The sequence below is a fragment of the Uranotaenia lowii genome, chromosome 3, assembly GCF_029784155.1.
Source record: "Uranotaenia lowii strain MFRU-FL chromosome 3, ASM2978415v1, whole genome shotgun sequence".
Classification (NCBI taxonomy): Eukaryota; Metazoa; Arthropoda; class Insecta; order Diptera; family Culicidae; genus Uranotaenia; species Uranotaenia lowii.
This window is the reverse complement of record NC_073693.1, coordinates 244,798,629-244,818,147: the sequence shown is the minus strand read 5'-3', so window position 1 is coordinate 244,818,147 and position 19,519 is coordinate 244,798,629. Positions and strand designations below refer to the sequence as shown.

The following is a 19,519-nucleotide window of genomic DNA, read 5'->3' as shown; positions in this document are numbered from 1 at the left end:
TTCTTTTTTGGTGAAAAATTAATACTATGGGTAGTACGAAACAAGTCCTTATGAAAATTTGTTTAAGAAAATACGTACTTATGTAGAAAAAAGGAGTGCTCATTATGCCCTGGGTGCTCGTTATGCCCTCATCTCCCCTATGCACTACTCTTTTCAACAAAAGTACGTATTTTCTTAAATAAATTTTCATGGGATTAGTTTCGTACTTCCTTTAGTATTAATTTTTCAACAAAAAAGAAATCTCCTTATCATCTTTACAGAAATATTTACAAAAAACTAACTAGGTTCTCAAATGTCGAAAATATTATAACTCTTGAGCCCCGGAAAATAAGTTATTAAGATCATTAAATCATGTCGACATTGTTCCTAAAATTTTCACCATCATTGAATTTTTGACATTTTACTATAATCAATTTTAAAGAACGTTTTTACTTTAACTTGTTGACTCGAGGCGAATAGAGCATGATTAATCGGGACATGATGAGCATTTTCTACCGTACAGTCTGGAAACGAACTCAACTCGATGGAGTCAACTGAATTAGAGAGCTAAAGGGTGATACGATCAAAATTTGGTCAATATAAACTTGACGTATTTCTTTCAATTTTGCATTTAAAAAACCTGAACACCCCTCATTTTGAAGGTGTGTGTGTAGAATGTTGCTCCTATTTTGATTTTGGAATTCACTCTTCAGTTGTCAAAATGCCGTCCGAGGAAGAAGAGCAGCGCATCAAAATTTTGCTCGCGCATCGCAAAAAATCCGAGCTACTCGCACGCAAAGCTGGCAAAATCGCTAAAAGTTGCCAAATCAACCGTTACCTATGTAATTAAAGGATTTGGGGAACGTTTGTCGACAGCCAGGAAGTCTAGATCGGGGGGAAATCGAAAACCGGAAGCCGCTGAGACGACAAAGAGAGTTGCCGGTAGTTTCAAGCGAAACCCTAACCTCTCTCTCCGAGATGCCGCAAATAAGCTGTGTGTATCGTCTACAACCTTGCGTCGAGCCAAAAAACGAGCCGGTCTATCGACTTACAAGAAGGTAGTGACTCCAAATCGCGATGATAAACAAAATACGACGGCCAAAGCGCGATCTCGGAGTCTGTACACGACGATGCTGACGAAGTTTGATTGCGTGATAATGGACGACGAAACCTGCGTCAAAGCTTCCGGGACAGGAGTTTTATACGGCAAAAATAAGGGGAAAGGTAGCAGATATTTACAAGCACATGAAACTGTCAAAGTTCGCGAAGAAATATCTGGTTTGGCAAGCCATCTGTACCTGTGCGTGGCTTGAAAAGCAGCATTTTCATAGCTTCCGGGGCTGTCAACCAAGAAATTTACGTGAAAGAGTGTTTGAATAAACGTCTGCTGGCTTTCCTGAAGAAACACGGTTGTTCCGTATTGTTTTGGCCGGATTTGGCATCTTGCCATTACGGTAAAAAGGCCATGGAGTGGTACGCCGCCAACAACGTGCAGGTGGTTCCCAAGGACAAGAACCCTCCCAACACGCCAGAGCTCCGTCCAATTGAGAAATACTGGGCTATTGTCAAGCGGAACCTAAAGAAGACCAAAAAAACTGCTAAGGACGAGCAACAGTTCAAGGCAAACTTGCTTTCTCCGGCGAAGAAGGTGGACAAGGTGGCTTTCTAATGGCAGGGGTTAAGCGTAAGGCTCGACAATTCGGATTTGGAAAAGCGGTAGCCTAACTGAATTTTTTTTTTTGAATTTTATACTAATTAAACTTGAAAAAGAAATTTAATTTGATTTTTTTAAATAAACGATTAGCTTAGCTTAGCTTAGCTTGATTAACTACTCACATCCACCTTGAATCGTAAAACCCGAAGTGCATTGTTAAAGATAATATATGCATGACTTGTTCAAATATCAAATTTTGATGACTATCACTTCGAGTTCCACGATCGCTGGCGTGGCTCAGTAGAACAAGTTCTACATCGCCAATGGTTGCTACTCCGTGATTGACCGAGGCCATCAATTTTATTCAGAGGTCAAATGAATGATGCTTGGGATAAGCAGCTCATTCACACTGCACAAAACCGATGCTCTCTCTTTTAACGTCAATAACGGCGCTGGCCACGTCCTAGTAGTCAATGGATAGATTGGAAAAAAGAGAAAAGGATGAAAGATCTATTTTGTGCTTTAGGACCGAGGTCACCTCTGCATCCTAGCTAAATAATTTTGGTTGGGAGAGGGGTTAAAGGAATTGGTTAGGAGACACTTTTGACTAGTGTTGCGGTGAACAATAAATATTATTTTCCTGACTCATAAAGTTTCTTTCGAAGCAGGCATGAGTATGTTAGGTTAAATGGTGATAGAAAAAAAATTAACGACTATAACCAAGTGTAAACATAAATTTGTAAAATATTTCTTTTATAGTCGCGTAATCCAATGGCATATCAAGTTGCCGGTAAACCGATTTTTTATTTGAGCGCTGACTATGAAAACCCTAATTTGAATTTCAACAAGTTAAGCGATGATGAATGAACATGAAAATTCGATCATTCACTGTAACAGACTGATAATCTCTGTTTTAGATAGAATGGTTAGGTATAAAAACTTTTGATAATGGAGACGTTCTTTATCTACCTAATAAATGAACTCTATCCATAGCGCCAGTGATATAAACAACAAAGATACAATAAAGGAATTAATAAATAATATTTTAACAACTATATGAATTATATAAATGAATTTATAAATGAATTAATTCTTCTGTCTATCATTCAAAATTTAACTCCAAAAATAACTCTCCTCAATCTAGTCGAAATAAAAACAGCTACTAAATCTAGAAAAAAAAAATGTTTACAATTGTTTACAGAGAGCCTTTTTCATGAAAAATTCTAAGCATAGCTTTTCTAGCTTTCATAATGCCTGTTAACGACAGAAACAATAACAATAAAAAAAAATCATGAATATATAAAAAAAAATTAATAATATCGCTATTGTACAATAAAGCCTAAAAATGAGCTTAATTCATTTTAAAATCTCATTGAATATTTCATCAAAATAAATGCATGTATGTATGTATGTATGTATGTTATTCGGAACGAGTAAGATTTGAATTTAGAATTCATTGCATCACTAAAAGGAAAGTTCGATTTTCTTGTCAGAATTCCTTCATTTGGCGGAAGTTGGAAGCCGAAAGCATTATAACCAAGGCTGATAAATTTTAGTCTATTTCGTTTGACCCGACCAACGTCTAGTAGTCAATGTTATCGCCAGAATTTCAAAGTCATCTACGAGTTGAATGACCAAGCTACAATGTCGGTCAGGCAGCGATGTCAATATTGAATGACATTTTTGCACTCCACTCACACCATACATACGATCATCTTTCAATTTCATTTTCTGGCTGCTATGGTAGGGGCTTTACGTAATAAGTTGCGCAACAGTTGAAAACATGTAGCTGTTGGCCGTAAGAAGAAAAAAGTCGTAGCAAGCATGATGTCGTTCATTCACCATGGTCATGACATTGTAAGCACATGTCGCTGATCAATAACACTAGTTTACAAAATTTAAAAAAAATCGTGAACTTGATTAACTGACTAACATTTTTAATGTGAAATCGGGCGCTGAATCCGAAAATGAAATTCAAAAAAATCTCAGTAGAACCGTTTTTGAGTTATGCTCCATATATGAAATTTCGAAAAAATCAAAAAAGTTCTTGTACTTAAATTAAAATATCTCGGACGGCATAACAGTAATTTGAAATCCCTCTTTTGCATATTGAAGGTGAATAAGTTTTCTATCGTTCATCTGAACACTGTTTTTGCGTTTGACCAACAGTATTGCTAATATTAGTGACTTTATGAGAAAAAAAATTATAAAAAACGCATTTTTTTAGAGAAATTTTTTTTTCAACGAAAGTTTTAGACTCGATGGTGGCATTTAAAAAATCTGATTTTCTTTTGCGCTTGAATGTTGATTTAAAACAAAGATTTCAAGTGGTTGTTTATCAAAATCGGTTGTAAATTGTAGAAGTTATGGCTACTTTACCATAACTCAAATTTTTGGAGTTTTTAATAATTTAACGAACCGCATTACACTTATTATAGTATAGGAAGAATGAAACATGATAAATCTTACTCGCTCCAAGTCAAAATTATTTGTTAGCTTACCAGAAGGTCCCATGCCAAGTTTCAGGAAGATCTGACCATAGGGAGGGGTTGCTTAAGTCTCAAACGTGAATAAAATTTTGAGGTATTTTGCCCGGAAGGAACGAAAAATACTGGTTTTTCATCAATAACTTTTTTCATCACTAGCTGATTGTTTTTAATGGTTGATTTTCTTAAAGCCTAAGTTGAGACAAATATTTCACCCGAAGACTGTAACTCGATTGGATTTGAAACAGAAAAGTTATTGAGGTTCAAAGGCCGCAAATTTTATCCAACACGCAATGAGTACTTTTTACGCATTGCGTTTTATACTACAATTTTCGACCAAAATACAATCTTTGAACCGCAATAACTTTTCTGTTTTAAATCCAATCGAGTTACAGTCTTCGGGTGAAATATTTGTCTCAACTTAGGCTTTAAGAAAACCAACCATAAAAAACAATCAGCTAGTGATGAAAAAAGTTATTGATGAAAAACCAGTATTTTTCGTTCCTTCCGGGCAAAATACCTCAAAATTTTATTCACGTTTGAGACTTAAGCAACCCCTCCCTATGGTCAGATCTTCCTGAAACTTGGCATGGGACCTTTTGGTAAGCTAACAAATAATTTTGACTTGGAGCGAGTAAGATTTATCATGTTTCATTCTTCCTATACTTTGATAAGTGTAATGCGGTTCGTTAAATTATTAAAAACTCTAAAAATTTGAGTTATGGTAAAGTAGCCATAACTTCTACAATTTTCAACCGATTTTGATAAACAACCACTTGAAATCTTTGTTTTAAATCAACATTCAAGCGCAAAAGAAAATCAGATTTTTTAAATGCCACCATCGAGTCTAAAACTTTCGTTGAAAAAAAAATTTCTCTAAAAAAATGCGTTTTTTATAATTTTTTTTCTCATAAAGTCACTAATATTAGCAATACTGTTGGTCAAACGCAAAAACAGTGTTCAGATGAACGATAGAAAACTTATTCACCTTCAATATGCAAAAGAGGGATTTCAAATTACTGTTATGCCGTCCGAGATATTTTAATTTAAGTACAAGAACTTTTTTGATTTTTTCGAAATTTCATATATGGAGCATAACTCAAAAACGGTTCTACTGAGATTTTTTTGAATTTCATTTTCGGATTCAGCGCCCGATTTCACATTGGAAATGACCTTCAGTTTACTGAGTTCAAAAATGCTGTAAACTAGTGTAATCAGTATCGCATGACATAGACATGCAAAGCAGTATCAAAGTCGGCTGACATTGGCTATCTGACACTGATTATTTGCAGCTCTGATTATAACACTACCTTCATTTATGTAAACATTATTAGCAAGAAATTTTAAATGATTTTTCCTTTAAGTTTTGATTTCGGCTTATTGGTCTCTGACGCACTCGAAATTTATCGTTTACTTGTGTAGTATAACATTAAAGAACCAAATCAATCAACGAATCATTTTTCAGCATTTTAGCACTTGTCAAAAATTCAAATTCGTTTCTGAAATATCAATTTTTGTTTAAATGGAAATTCTGGTGGTAACAATATCTTTGTTCAATTCTTTTACATAAAACACCACTTATCTTAAGTTTCTATCCGGTGTTTTCCCTGCATTTCGGATACTCGCTTGACAAAACTTTCTGCTGGATTGATCCGGAGGGCTTAGTTCGAGCCCTCTCCAGAACTTCAGCATCAATCACTATCTAGACTACACTTTGTTTGTCTTTTCCTGATAAATTCACAAATAGAAACATGTTTATCCAAGAAATTTCCAAGAAAAAACCCTAGATAAAATTTTCCTCACAAAAAAACACTTCCGTCATCGACGGTCACAGCCTACCGAGTCCTTTGATTTTTTGAAATAAACGATTTCCCCGATTTACACGCGTTTTCCCTTGACCAAATTTTGACCGTATCACCCTTTACAGCGTGACTTGTTCACATATGACGATCTAGCCTATTGGTAAGGTGTCACCTGATCCTAAAGTTCGATTCCTGTTCGAGATAATTTTTTTTTTTCATTTACCATTCATGATCGATTATTTTGATTGTTGCATTGTACGGCTATAGTAGCATCATCCGGTAAACAAAGCACCAGAAACACAACGCATCAAAACTCAACAAACAAAGTTATACTACAACAGACAGCTATGAACACGATCAGGAATAAATATGAGGATTGTTATAAGATCTATACTGATGGGTCTAAAACAGACGAGCACACTGGTTATGGAATCTATGACCATGAAGAAAAGATATCTAAAAGCTTTAAATTAAACCACAACTTCACTATCACGAATGCAGAACTATTAGCAATACTAACAGCCATCAAGTACGCAGATGAAAAACAGCTTCCTAAAATATGCATACTAACCGACTCTAAAGCGAGCTGCGAAATGCTAAGAAACAAGAAAATTGAAAACTATATTATAAATGAAATCTTCCAATTGACACAAAAATCGAAACTACAAAAAATTTTCATACAATGGATACCCAGCCACTCCAACATCGTGGGTAATGATAGAGCTGATCACGCAGCTAAAGTTAGCAAATTAAAAACATACGTTGAGCCATACGGACTAACGTTGGGAGACACTATCTTAACTTACAAAAATCTAATCCACAAAGAATGGGATACCAAATATAAACAACTATCAGTTGATAAGGGTGCTAAGCACTTTGAGATAATGCCTCATATTACAGCCAAGACCTGGTTTCACAATATGCCACTAAACACTTATCAGACCGTACAAATTTCACGACTTAGGACTTTTCATACAGCAACCAAGGACCGTCTGAACTCCTGGGGTCTCATAGGATCCAACCTTTGCGAACAGTGTAATGTAGTTGAGGACCTAGATCATATCCTGTTCGACTGCCGTAACTTCATAAACCAACGAACACCTTTCACCTTTCTAAAAAATAAAACAAGTTTTGTTGAAATGCTAAAAAGAAAGAAATATGAGGAGTACAAACAATTGGCTAGTTTTATAGACGAGATAAAAATGAATGTTTGAACAAGTTGTTAAATATCCTCCTTCAAATCACTCAAAATAAAGAAAAATTAAAATGTTTGCCCGCGAATCGATATAAATTGACAAATATAACTTGACAACATTGGCATTATGGAACACTCTGGTCCGTGCCAAAAGCGAAAAACGAAAAAAAAAAAAACACAACGCATGAGTGTGTGAATTGTTTGTATTCTACAAACAGACTTACCAAACATGACTTTTTGTTATGCTTTGTTTGATGGATCTACCACTCACCGTTTAGTGCAAAATTAATCGAACTCGAGTCCCTTGATTATCTCTACGACAACTTACCAATAGGCCGAATTGTCAGATCAAACTAGTCAACCTGTAGCTCTATAATTGAGTTTATTTCATCGAGTTGAATAAGCTGATAGATTCTACGCTAGAAAATGCTCATTGTGCTTATACTGCCCCAGGGGGCGGGGGTTTCTCTTTATGCCCCTGTAGTGACTGATTTTCAGCTTTCGTAACAAATTTTAAAATGCATTTTTAAACGTCGTTATCTGCCTTTTCAAATTTTAGGCAGTTTGAAAATAGAATTTTTTGATGTCTGAACACGAAACAATGAAGTAGCTCACATATTATAGCTGTTTTCTATGGTTAAACAAGCGTCTTCTTTAAGGTGGCCGTTATACCCTTGTCTCCCCTATATACTGCTATAATAATATCGACATATTGTTCTTCGGAGCATGAATATCCCTGTAAATTGTGGCTGCAACTTGGGTTCCAATTCTAGTAAAATATTGGTTGAAAACATTGGCTTGGCTCGAAATCCAGCACACTGACTTCCTTACTTATCGAGGAGCAATCAGTCGGAGTTCCGTTGGGTGCCAGTGCATGATAATTCTTCAGGTGCTTCAGGCTCCAATCAATGAATATACTTCAATACAAACAAGATTCTATGTCTTTCATAATATTTGTAGATCGATTGCAAATCGTTTTTCCTGCAGGATTTAAAAAATGAGTTAGATATATATTTGCATTTGCTGTATAATGTATAAAAATAATTAAATAAGGAAATTTATGCAACTCTTTTTGTACAAATAATAAAAATTGCAGTTTTCAACATAGACAAAAAATTTAACTTGAAAAAAGTTAAGATATGTACTTAAAAAAGGTCAAATGAAGAATAGTCAACAAGAAAAATTATATGATGAATAAATTATGCTTCACCCAATAATTTTTCTTAGAATGAATAAAATTAACGGACTGATAAAAATCTATATTTAGAATTTTTTTGTTAGGCAGGATACGTCAACTGTCAGGGAAGATAAATGTAAACTAACCGCATCCTTTAAATATTCAAACCCGTCTCACTTAAATTTATTTTTTCCTTTCTGTCATTTTCAGATTGCTATACCATGCAGCCAATAGCTTGGCGGACTCGGGTCTGACAACTTTAGAACAGAACACAAAGGTTTTACAGCAGCGTCAGCAATTGTAAAAGTGACTGATCCCTGCGCAAATATAAAAGTGCAACTACAAAAACAACACACATAGGAATAGAAAAAAAGATTAGCTAGCAAACAAACCCTGCGAGCTAGACTAGACGAAGCGGAAATCAGGCGGAACTCGTCCAGATCATCGTCAGGCGTGAATCGGGCAGGAATAACAACTCACCAGCCGCTAAAGTACTACTTGTTGATTATTCTTCGGTTCTCTGGCGGTGTCGTCGTCGTCTTGGCGGCTACAGTGTGTGTGCTACGAATATATTTGGGTTTCCCTCTAACAAGGCAGTTTTCCTCACAGAGTTTCACAGAAAGCAAACCGGGAAGAAAAGAATCCACTAGGCACTGGCAGCTGGAAAATAGGCGCTCTTGTGTTACTAAGTGCTGAAGATTTCCTTTGTCATCTACACGACACGATACGTCACGGGGGGTTGCTGAACCAGTAGTTTTCCCCACATTTGGGTGTGTTTTTCCCCGCAGCAGCAGTGGATGAGTAAAGGGCTAGTGCAGTCAGTGTGTGTTCTTTTTGGGGGAAGATGATTTCGTTGTGTGTTCTACTAGTGGCTGAGGCGCAATATTAGCAGCTGTTATTGGTTAACAAGGAAGAGAAAAGCCATTGTCTGTGCAATTTGCCGAAGCAGTTTTCTTGCCGTGTGGTTGGGTTTTCGGGAAATCGAGAAAAGAGTTCTATTAGTGAAGAATAGGGTTCCGAAAAGTATTGAATATCCTCCGCGTTTCCGGCTAGAAATATTTGTGACCCGCGTTGAAGTGATCTAAACGAGAGTGTCATATCCGGAAGGATATCCGGCCACAGCCGCTTCATCGATCATATTTAACGCCCAAGTGAATGTGTATGCCAGGGGCATGATAGCCCCCCCTCATCTGGCTGCAACACTCAACAATAGTGGTGGGGGGTCTGGAAGTAACAACAATAATACTGGTAATACTGCAAGTAAGAGCATCAATAGCGGTTTGAGTGCCCCAGGAGTTGGAGGAGCTGCAGGTTTAGGAAGCCACCTTGGAGTTGGAATAGCTGGTGGAGCAGCAATATCGTCGTCGGGGGGAAGTGCGGTAGTGGTTAGTGGAAGCCAGGATAGTTTGAGTGGCTTCGTGCTTAGTGGTGGGAGTGGAGGAGGAGGCGGAGGGGGTAACGGCAACGGAAGTGGAAGTAGCGGCAGTGGTTCCAGCCGCACCTGCTCCAGTAACGGGAGCGGTAATCGAATTCTCGCAGTTAACCGTAACATCGATGACCTTTTGTTCGGGAGTGATTTAGACTCGTTGATCAATGACAATATCATAAATGGATTCAAGTCACTGAAAGTAGCTAAATCCCAATCACAGGATAATCTAGACTACCAGCGGCAGCATCAACAGTTGCAGCAGCAGCAGTACACAACCACACATCGTCAACCTTTTTATCATCATTATCACTCGCATCAGCTGCATTCATTGCCACCGATTCATCAACAGTTGCAACAACAGACGCCAACCTCATTGCACTATCAATCTCACAACCATCATCTGCAGCAACAGCAGCAACAACAACAACCGTATCAACTTGATCGTTTATTAGAATCGGGTGCAATAATAACCGACAGGATGCTGACAGATAAAGCAAAGCAAAAACGTGAGTATTCGATGTTATTTTTCAAATGGTTATTTCTAATTAGAATTACATGAAAGTCTATAAAAAGTTTTGTTTTTAATATACCAATCCTATACCGTATAGTCTAAAATCTGTAAGAAATATTTCCGCTTTGAATCAAATAATTCAGAAAATGTATGAATGTTTTTTATGCACATTATACACATTTTTTAAGATTGCTATCTAAAGTTTCACTATGTTTAGAAAATATGATCCATCAGATTGAAAACGCGCGCAAAGAAAAAAAAATTCAGATGTTATAACTGTCAACTGTTTGTTCTGTAATACAGTAGTTTTTCGATTTTATCACTTCTCGATTTTATCAATACTTGCCAAATTCACGCTCGATTTTATCACGATATTTGTTTCGATTTTATCACGCTTTTTAAAAAATCATTCAGAAATCATTTCCAGGATCTTAATTTTTGTTCAAAAGTGTAGAGCGTCTTTGTTACTGAAAAAAAGATCTGGTATATAAGGTATTCAATGATATGAATATGCCATTGAACTGCTTACTTTAGCTGTATAGTGTTTAAAATCGTCATTTGGATTTTAAAAACCCTTGTAATAATCGACATAAGTATTTTAACGTCACGCTAATGCTAGTGTTTTTATTTGTGATTGGTTAGCCGCTCTAAAACAGTAAACTTTTTTGGTTTAGCGAATCTTATAAAGATGTGGGTAGATTTAAACGTTTTTAAAAAGAAATAAGTGTCTCTGATTTCTTTGTTTAATTTGTTTATTTCAAAGATTGGCGTGCGCAATCCTGATTGGAAAGCCTTTAATATTGTCTGAATGGATAATTTTGGAAAATCAACATGAAATTCTGCTAGCTTTACCTTGAAATATGTAAAAAGTACTTAGATTTTTGTTTTTCTTCAAATGAGAAACAAAGGATTATCCGCCCGTAAATTAAATTTCGAGAAACAATCTTTAAAAGTTCAAGTTGAGCTGATTTCAAAATATTTTTGAAAAGGTAAACTTTTGAGTTAGTCAAAGGTGTGAAGATTAGAATATTGAAATTTGAAATTTGCAGAAGAACTTTTTGTGATGCATTTTTCTTTGAATACATTTTCAAAATCTACAAAAGAGATAACGACTGTTAAATTTCAAAAAAAAAAAAAATAAATAAATAATTCACATTAACTAGATGAAGAAATCTTAAATTTGCTATAGAGAAGAATAATTTGTACTAAAATCGATCCTTTGTAGTTAGTAATCTCTGATAATCACATTTTATGATCAAAATTTATTGATACAAAAATGTTTCCACGTCTTAAAACATTATAAATTATTAATGAAAAACAATATAAATACTTTTTTCAACTTTAATTTTTAGTTTCAACAAATTCACGGTTTCGCCATATTCACGGTGGAATTTTTTTCGACCGTGATAAAATCGAACAACTACTGTATTTGAGATTATACTGTAGAAAGTTGTCAAATTTAAAATTTTACGCGCTTATTATCCGCTGTAGGGCCTCGCTACAGTGTTTGTTTGCAATGGGTGTTAAGGAGAATGATTTTAGCCTTCCGGATGTTTACACGTTAAGCTCTTGAAGGTACTGAACCCCTTCTCATGAACCTGCTTCAGGTTTATTTTATGAATTGTTTAACAAATTTAAGAAAGAAATAAAGGAAATCCAACTGCCTTTTAAACCACAGCTCGATGGCGCTTCCATGGCAACCGTCAAAAATCGGGTTCTTTTCAACAAACACGCAAAATCGTTTCGTGCTATCGGCGCGATAGATGAAGCGTTTGCTGACTCCCAATAACACAAACAAGCCTGAGTAGTTTTTGATTACCTCTAAGGCCGGAGCAAATTTCAAATTCTTCTTTTGTCACTCGGAGTTGAAACATCGCGAGGGGGGGGGGGGGGGGGGGGACAATAAAAAATAATGCAAAAAACAAATAAACTGAAATAAATTGCACGAAAACTTGTATGCAACCAAATTGCATACTATATGATTGCATAAAACCTATATATCAAGTATTTTTTATTATAGAAAAATTCAATAAAATCAAGAATACAAAATGTGAATTAACTTCCATCTTCCAAAATTTGGTTTTCGGTCTTGTAATCTTTCGAATATTTGAATTTTTATTCGAAATTTACTTAATATACTTCATACTTTATTTATTCCCCCCTTCGGGATTTTGGATTTTTCTAAGGGGGGGGGGGGGGGTGACAAAAGAAGAAATTGATATTTGTTCCAGCCTAATGAGATATGAAAGTAACTCGTAAAACTTTAAGTCTTCAAGGGGATTGTTTTGAGATAAAATAAGAGAGTCAGAGGATCATGGGTTGGTTATGTGTCAAAATATTGAAGAAAACAAATACTTACCTAAGTTTTGCTTTCACATTTTCACGAAATCCATTAAAGCTAAACCTTTTCTTCAACCTCATATTCAACGAGACAGAATACAATCCTGCTTTGAAGTTGTCTGAATCACAATCTTGTGATGACTCAGCCTTACAACCTTAACATTAACCAAAAGTTCTTACCGTATAAATATTGGAAATATTCTCTATTTTATTCTCGTCCAAACGGCTGCTCTCGAAATATGTGTGCCGCCTTTGCCCAGCAGTCGCGCCCGACTTGTTGCCGTCACAGAGAAGTCTGACCTTCGTAACACATTTCGGAAAATCTATAAATACTGCGAGTTTTAGACAACAGAAAGTGTACACTTCCAATCGATCGACTGAAATCGGTCGATGCGTGACAGTGTATAGTTATGTATGTATAGTTGTAATTTTCGGTCGCAGAGGTACACTGCAGTTTCCTCTAAGCACAAAGTTGCGATAGCAAACATACATGAAATTGGAAAGAACTCGAGAAGTGTTTTTAGATTATTATTGAAATTATTTTTCAAAAGTGAACTAGCACAAGTAGCAACAAAAAGTAAACTTCGAATCAACGCAACGGCGACTGATACAGTTTACAGGTCGGCGGGCCAAGATAAACAATTGTGCAACTGCTACGATTACTTAACTGTCAACAGCGACGATGATTTGACGAAACTCCGCGCTCTGTGACGAGTGCTTCCTAAACAGCTTGTCAAAGCGTTTCAGTCGTGAACTTTTTATTTCTTTATCTAACGGGAAGTTAAGATTTTAAATACAAGGGAAAATAATATTTTTGAATTTACTGAGAAACATCTACAGTATGTTTTAAACTGTTTTGAAATCACGAATTAGTTATATATGTATTTTAAACATGGCTAAAAATAACGTTTTAAATTTTGAGACAGTTTGTTCTATTGTTAGTATGAAGTGCACAAATCACTGAACTAGTTGTGCACTTGGATCGGCGTATGGGCACTTCTCGCTTAATGACGTTAGTACAATTTCTTATCGGCCTCTGTGCACGTGAATCAATATTTGTCTGACGTTGTTTTTTTGTAGCTCTCCTCCGGTAATGGAGCATTATCCCTGTTACCGTGGACAGTAATAGAACCTAGCGCCATCGTAATGGTGCACCGAAGATTTGATGGTAAACCAATGATTGTTCCGACACATTCCGTCGCGACGACGGACCCGCTATCAGCAGCGGTTTTGCTCCAGTGACTTAAATTTGATTATGATGTTGCAATCGACAGCGATAAAGAATACAGCGAAGAAAGTAAACAAAACTTGTTATTGTATCACTTTTCAAATAAAACTATTGCATTGCGCGCAAATGGCAATGTTACATATGTATATGTTTGTATGTTATTAGCTAGAAAAACTCGAAATGGCGTTTGATTTCAAATCCACAGGACTACTGGTTAAAAACATTAAAACGTTTTGTTTAACAACGAACTCTATGATACAATGATTAATTTAACAAAGAAGACAGTCAGCGATGAGCATGAGAATTATAGGTGATTATTATCTGGAATTTTTAATTCTTGTCATTTAACTAACGGCAATCCCGATTTAAAAAAAAAGCTCAGATACGAAGAAGTTGTATACTTGCGAACAAGTTTTAGTTTAGCAGAATTATAAATACAAAAATTTATTGAAATATGAAGATTTTCAGAATTAATCCCTCTAATACCCATCGTTTTTTAACCTGCCGAACGTAATTATTATTAAAAAGTATTTTCCTTGTCTCCCTGTCACGCGCTCTATCAATTGGTAACGCATTTTCTTTGTTTGCTTCTTTTACTGCCTACCTAGTAATATATCCAATAGGGTGGCAATGGATGCATGGGAAAAATTTCATGATCGAATGTTGAAAATCGATCATATACCATGTTTTATAGATTCACCCAAAAAACAGATTTTTCAAGTCCTGGAAGTCCCAAAAAGTCGATTTTTGATCCAATTTTTTTTTCGACACCATATTTTGACGTTTTATGTATTTTGAAGTAATTTGACATAAAAAAATTTTTTTTGGCATTCTGGCTCACATCAAAATTGAAATTTCGATTTTCCCTACATCCTTTGGTGTCTCCCTTTAAATAAGCGATTTTTGGGAGTCTAAAAATCGAAAATTGAAGCGCTTTAAGGCACCCCAAATCAAGTCCGATGAGCTCAAATCTGCACAGGTCAGTTTTTTGGGCCGATCTACAAAATGTATATGGTCGGTTTTCGAAATTCGAAATGACTCATTAAGCTGCCACCCTAATCTACAGTTAAACCCTTAAAAGTTTTGCTTGCTGCTACTCAGACAGTACTCAACCACCTCAGAAAAAAGGAGAGTGCGTTGAATATAGATAAGTCTATGCGCAGAGACGATGCACTAGTTGCACGAACACCAACGAACTTGCGTTAATTTGCTTCACGGCAGAGTTGCAGTGCCGGCCAAATGTTTGCGGAAGTCTCTCGATTAAACACGTTAAACATTTGAAGAACTTCAAGTAATAGCTTGAAACAGTTTTTAAATATGCTTAGCTTATCAGAATCATGTGAAAATAAACAGCAGAATCATGTAAATATAAACCAACTTAATCATGCCAAAATGTTGCACATCCGGTTCCTAGGAATGTAGCTATCACCGAAATGAAGTGCCCGAGGTTTTAAATGATAATAGTTTTATGATTCAATTGGATACTTCAAACATACCGTCATTTCATGATGAAACATTTAATTTTTTTAAGGTTTTACGTTCTAGATACAGTGAGCGAAATAAGAATAGCACCACTATCTGTTTTGCTTGTTAAAATATGAATGATTGAAAATTACGAAAATTTTCTTCTACAGTTTGTTTTGAATAACTTAACGGATAAACCAAGCATGAGTTTACTTTTTTTGGACGTAGCAATTGGCGTTGAGGACCAAAAATGTGAAAAAAGGGTGCGAAATAAGAATAGCACAACTTGAGTTTTTCAACAAAAACAAGATTATTTTTAAAAATTTACCGTGTAAAAGTGAATAATAATGCTTCTACGAATTATTTGAACAGATAACTGCATTTTAAGGTGTTTTCTAGAATTCCAAAGGTTTTCAAAGGTTTTAAAAGGGGGTTTTAAGAGATGCTCCTCTAGCGTTAAGGAATTTGATATTTGAGCTGTAACTACTTTTTTCTTCATTAAAATGACGTGAAATGATGAAACAAACATTCGGGATTAATTTTGAATCAGAAAAAAATAGGTTGGAAATCAAAAACTTTGATTTTTTTTCAGTAAATCACACTTTTTCCAGTTTCAAGTCGTAGATGGCAACACTATCTTGCAGTTAAAACCAAATTTAGTCTCAATATTGCTTTCCAAGTTTATTTAGGCCCATATCCATCATTTTCAGGTATTTTCCCATCACAGTTTTTTTGAAGTTCACGCTGCAGAAAGCTTTTCCTGATTTGCAAAAGAACCACCAGCACAAAAATTTACAAGCGCCAAAATTCCTGCTCATCTCAACTTCCGATTCAATTGCAAATCATACCAATAATACTGCTAGCCGTCTGGTCCATCAAACTCCATCGGAAAGTACAACATTATTCTGATTATCGGTCCAAAAAATTCATTTTAAGTGACTTTGATGCAATTCTATTTTTTTCGATTAAGTGATCATAGAATTTCCAAGGCGTTCAGACGGTTCCATGTACTTATTTCTTGACTAAAATCATCCAGCATACCTTAATTAATCCCGGATATTCGAAAATGGACATAAATTTGGTTAAATTGCAAGATAGTGCTGCCATCTATGACTTAAAACTAGAGAAATAGTGTTTGACTATTAAAAAATATTAGTATTTTTGAATTCCAACCTGCTTTTTGGATTCAAACTCAGCCTCAAATCTATGTTTCATCGTTTTGCATCATACTAATGAATGTTAATGAAGAAATCAAGCAATTTGATAAAATTTTTTCGTTCAAATATCCTATTCCTTAACGCTAGAGGAGCATCTCTTGAAACCTCCTTTTAATACCTTTGAAAACCTTTGGAATTCTGGAAAACTCCTAAAATGCAGTTATCTGTTTAAATAACTCGTAGAAGCATTATTATTTACTTTTATACAGTAAATTTTTAAAAATAATATTGTTTTTGTTGAAAAACTCAAGTGGTGCTATTCTTATTTCGCACCCTTTTTTTCACATTTTTGATCCTCAACGCCAATTGCTACGTCCACAAAAAGTAAACTTATGCTTGGTTTATCCGTTAAACAATTCAGAACAAACTATGGAACAATGTTCCGAACATCAATCAAAATAAACACTCAGGATGCGTTTCCTGTTGGATACATTCTGATTGTATAATGGGATAGCGCCTCTCGCAACTGCTTCGCCTGGCTGGTATGCAATCTCGATCAGCGCTCCTATCAGCTATGCAAACCGAGTCGCATGATTCAGAATCATCGGTTTAGCAAACATCGCATATCGGAGATGAGAGAGATACCAACTGATCCAATCTGAATGTCGCTCACTCAGTATCCGTCTGGCTGATTAGAAATTGAAAAGACGGCGGAAGTGACCATCTTTCCATCACAAACACAACTACAGTTTGATTTCATTCTTACTGTAGTAAAAAAAAGCTGTTAAATCAAATAAATTTATTAATTGGCAATGTTTAAAATCAAACAACATTTGCTAATGATCGGTTACATGTATCACTCGCTCACTGCCTGAACCATTCACTCCTAGCCTAACATGATTCGCCGTATGCATCGCTCAATGGTGAGATTCCAATTTGATGATAGTGCTGCACTGTTTTGACAGCAAACATCGTGCGAGGTGATCTGTATTTTAGCGATGAATAGAACGATCGATGATCGGATAAGTCCAGCAGCAATCAATAACAAAACCCGATCGCTATACGTTCAGTTGCGAAGTGCAATCAGGAACATTCATTGAAAATGAGTGATTTTCGAAACACTGCTATGGAAGAAAATTTTCGAAATTTTCAATCATTCATATTTATTATAAAGGCTTTGCCGTAGACGATGCTACGAAATAAATAATGATCGAAAACTTTAAATTTGAATTTAGTTTATAATTTTTGCAACATTTTTCACCCACATTTCCCCCATAGCATTTTCATTCAAATTCGATTACACTTACGGCATCGTCCTTGAAGGCGCTGCAGCGCACTGAGTGGCCACGAAGCTTTTCCTCCTCCGCCTTGGTGTGGGCAAACCTCCTCTCGCCGCCTCCGGCATCATGCCCCAAATGATTTCACTGATGTGTTCCGTTGTTGCGACGACCGCGATGCAGTCGAGTAGTGCCGTTGATGATGAATGGCCCAATGCCACAGTGGATTCGACGATAGCAGGTGCAGTCGAAGATTGCAGTCGAAGATTGCAGTCGAAACTGCCGATGATGATACGTGGCCAAATGCCACAGTTGATTCGGCGACCACCGATGCAATCGGAAAGTGCAGTCGCAACGGCTGATGATAGTAAGTGGCCAAATGCCACAGTTGATTACACCACTGCAGGTGCAGCCGAAAAATGGAGTCGCAACTGCCGATGATAGTAGATGGCCCAAGGCCACAGTTGATTCGACGAACACAGGTACAGTCGGAAGTGTAGTCGAAGCTGCCGATGATGCTAATTGACCAAATGCCACAGTTGATTGCAGCACTGCAGGTGCAGCCGAAGGGTGCAGACGAGACTGTTGATGAAGATGAGTGGCCAAATGCCACAGTTGATTCCAGGATCGCAGGTGCAGCCGTAAAGTGCAGTCGAAGCTGCAGATGATAATAAGTGGCCAGATGCCACAGTTGATCCGGCGACCACCGATGCAATCGGAAAGTGCAGTCGCAACTGCCGATGATAGTAAGTGGCCAAATGCCACAGTTGATTACACGACTGCAGGTGCAGCCGTAAAGTGCAGTCGAAGCTGCAGATGATGATAAGTGGCCAGATGCCACCGCTGATTGCACCACTGCAGGTGCAGTGAGAAATTGCGGTCGGAGCAGCCGATGATGTTGAGTGGCTAGTCACCACAATGTGAACTACGACTGCGGAATCCAAAAAAAACAGTGCTGTGTGGCTGAATACCACCGTCTATGTTTCCACTGCGAGGGCAGCAAGTCAGTTGTTGCCGAATCTCCGATGACGGGGTGTTACCACTTACTACCTTTCCTCCGGCGAATGTAGCGGAATTGAGGCGATAGTAAAAGAAGGCCGCCTGTATTGAGGAAGAAGGCGCTTGTGAGCAAAAAGGTTGCAGGTTTTCCAAAATGTCGACTTACCTATGCGACCCTCTTGCTTTTGATTTTTGAAGCTTTGAGCTTCCCTCCACGCTCGGAATCGCCCTTTTCGATTGGCGTGAATTCATCTAGAGTCAGTGGATAGAGTCGCATTAATTTTCTGTGAACTAACCCTGTCAACAAGGTGACTTTTACCTTTCAGTAGGCTCTGTTCTGCTGCACTTTCGAAAAGCACGTGACGCGTGTTCTGAACTGCACCTTAACGGAGCTGAAACGCAATACTCGTTTGTAAGTTTTATGATTCTTCGCCAGCGCAATCTCCACGTACCTTCTTCCAATTGTTGTGTGCTGAGGAACTGCCCCTTTTCAACGGGTTTTTTTTTCGGTTTCTCCGACGTTTTCCGACCGACGAACTGACGCACAAAAACCTGCTCACTTGGCGAACTTTTTTCTTTGTACACCCCGGAAATGCCGATGACGTTTCGCGGGTTTTCCACCTCACGCTAAACGTGGAAGACTTGTGTATTTTACACGCAGTGTATTTTGTCGTGTTTTTGGGTTAATTTTAACGACACGCTATGAATTATCAACATGGGGATGGGTTTTTTAGTTGCCAAATTATCGTATCATATTATTTAGGACTAGAAACATCTAATGAAATTTAAATTGTAACATATTTTAACAAGCAAAATACATA

At 36.8% G+C, this 19,519-nt stretch overlaps 1 protein-coding gene across 1 annotated transcript in view; it reads left to right on the top strand.

Moving 5' to 3' along the window:
- Positions 1 to 10,291, top strand: part of LOC129753253 (keratin, type I cytoskeletal 9-like) — a 38,715-nt gene extending 28,424 nt beyond the window's left edge. The window contains exons 2-3 of the mRNA XM_055749050.1: positions 8,504 to 10,228; positions 10,272 to 10,291. Coding sequence (XP_055605025.1) covers positions 9,466 to 10,228; positions 10,272 to 10,291 — 783 coding nt within the window. The 5' untranslated portion in view covers positions 8,504 to 9,465. The remainder of the gene's footprint in view (positions 1 to 8,503; positions 10,229 to 10,271) is intronic.
- Positions 10,292 to 19,519: the final 9,228 nt, after the last annotated feature.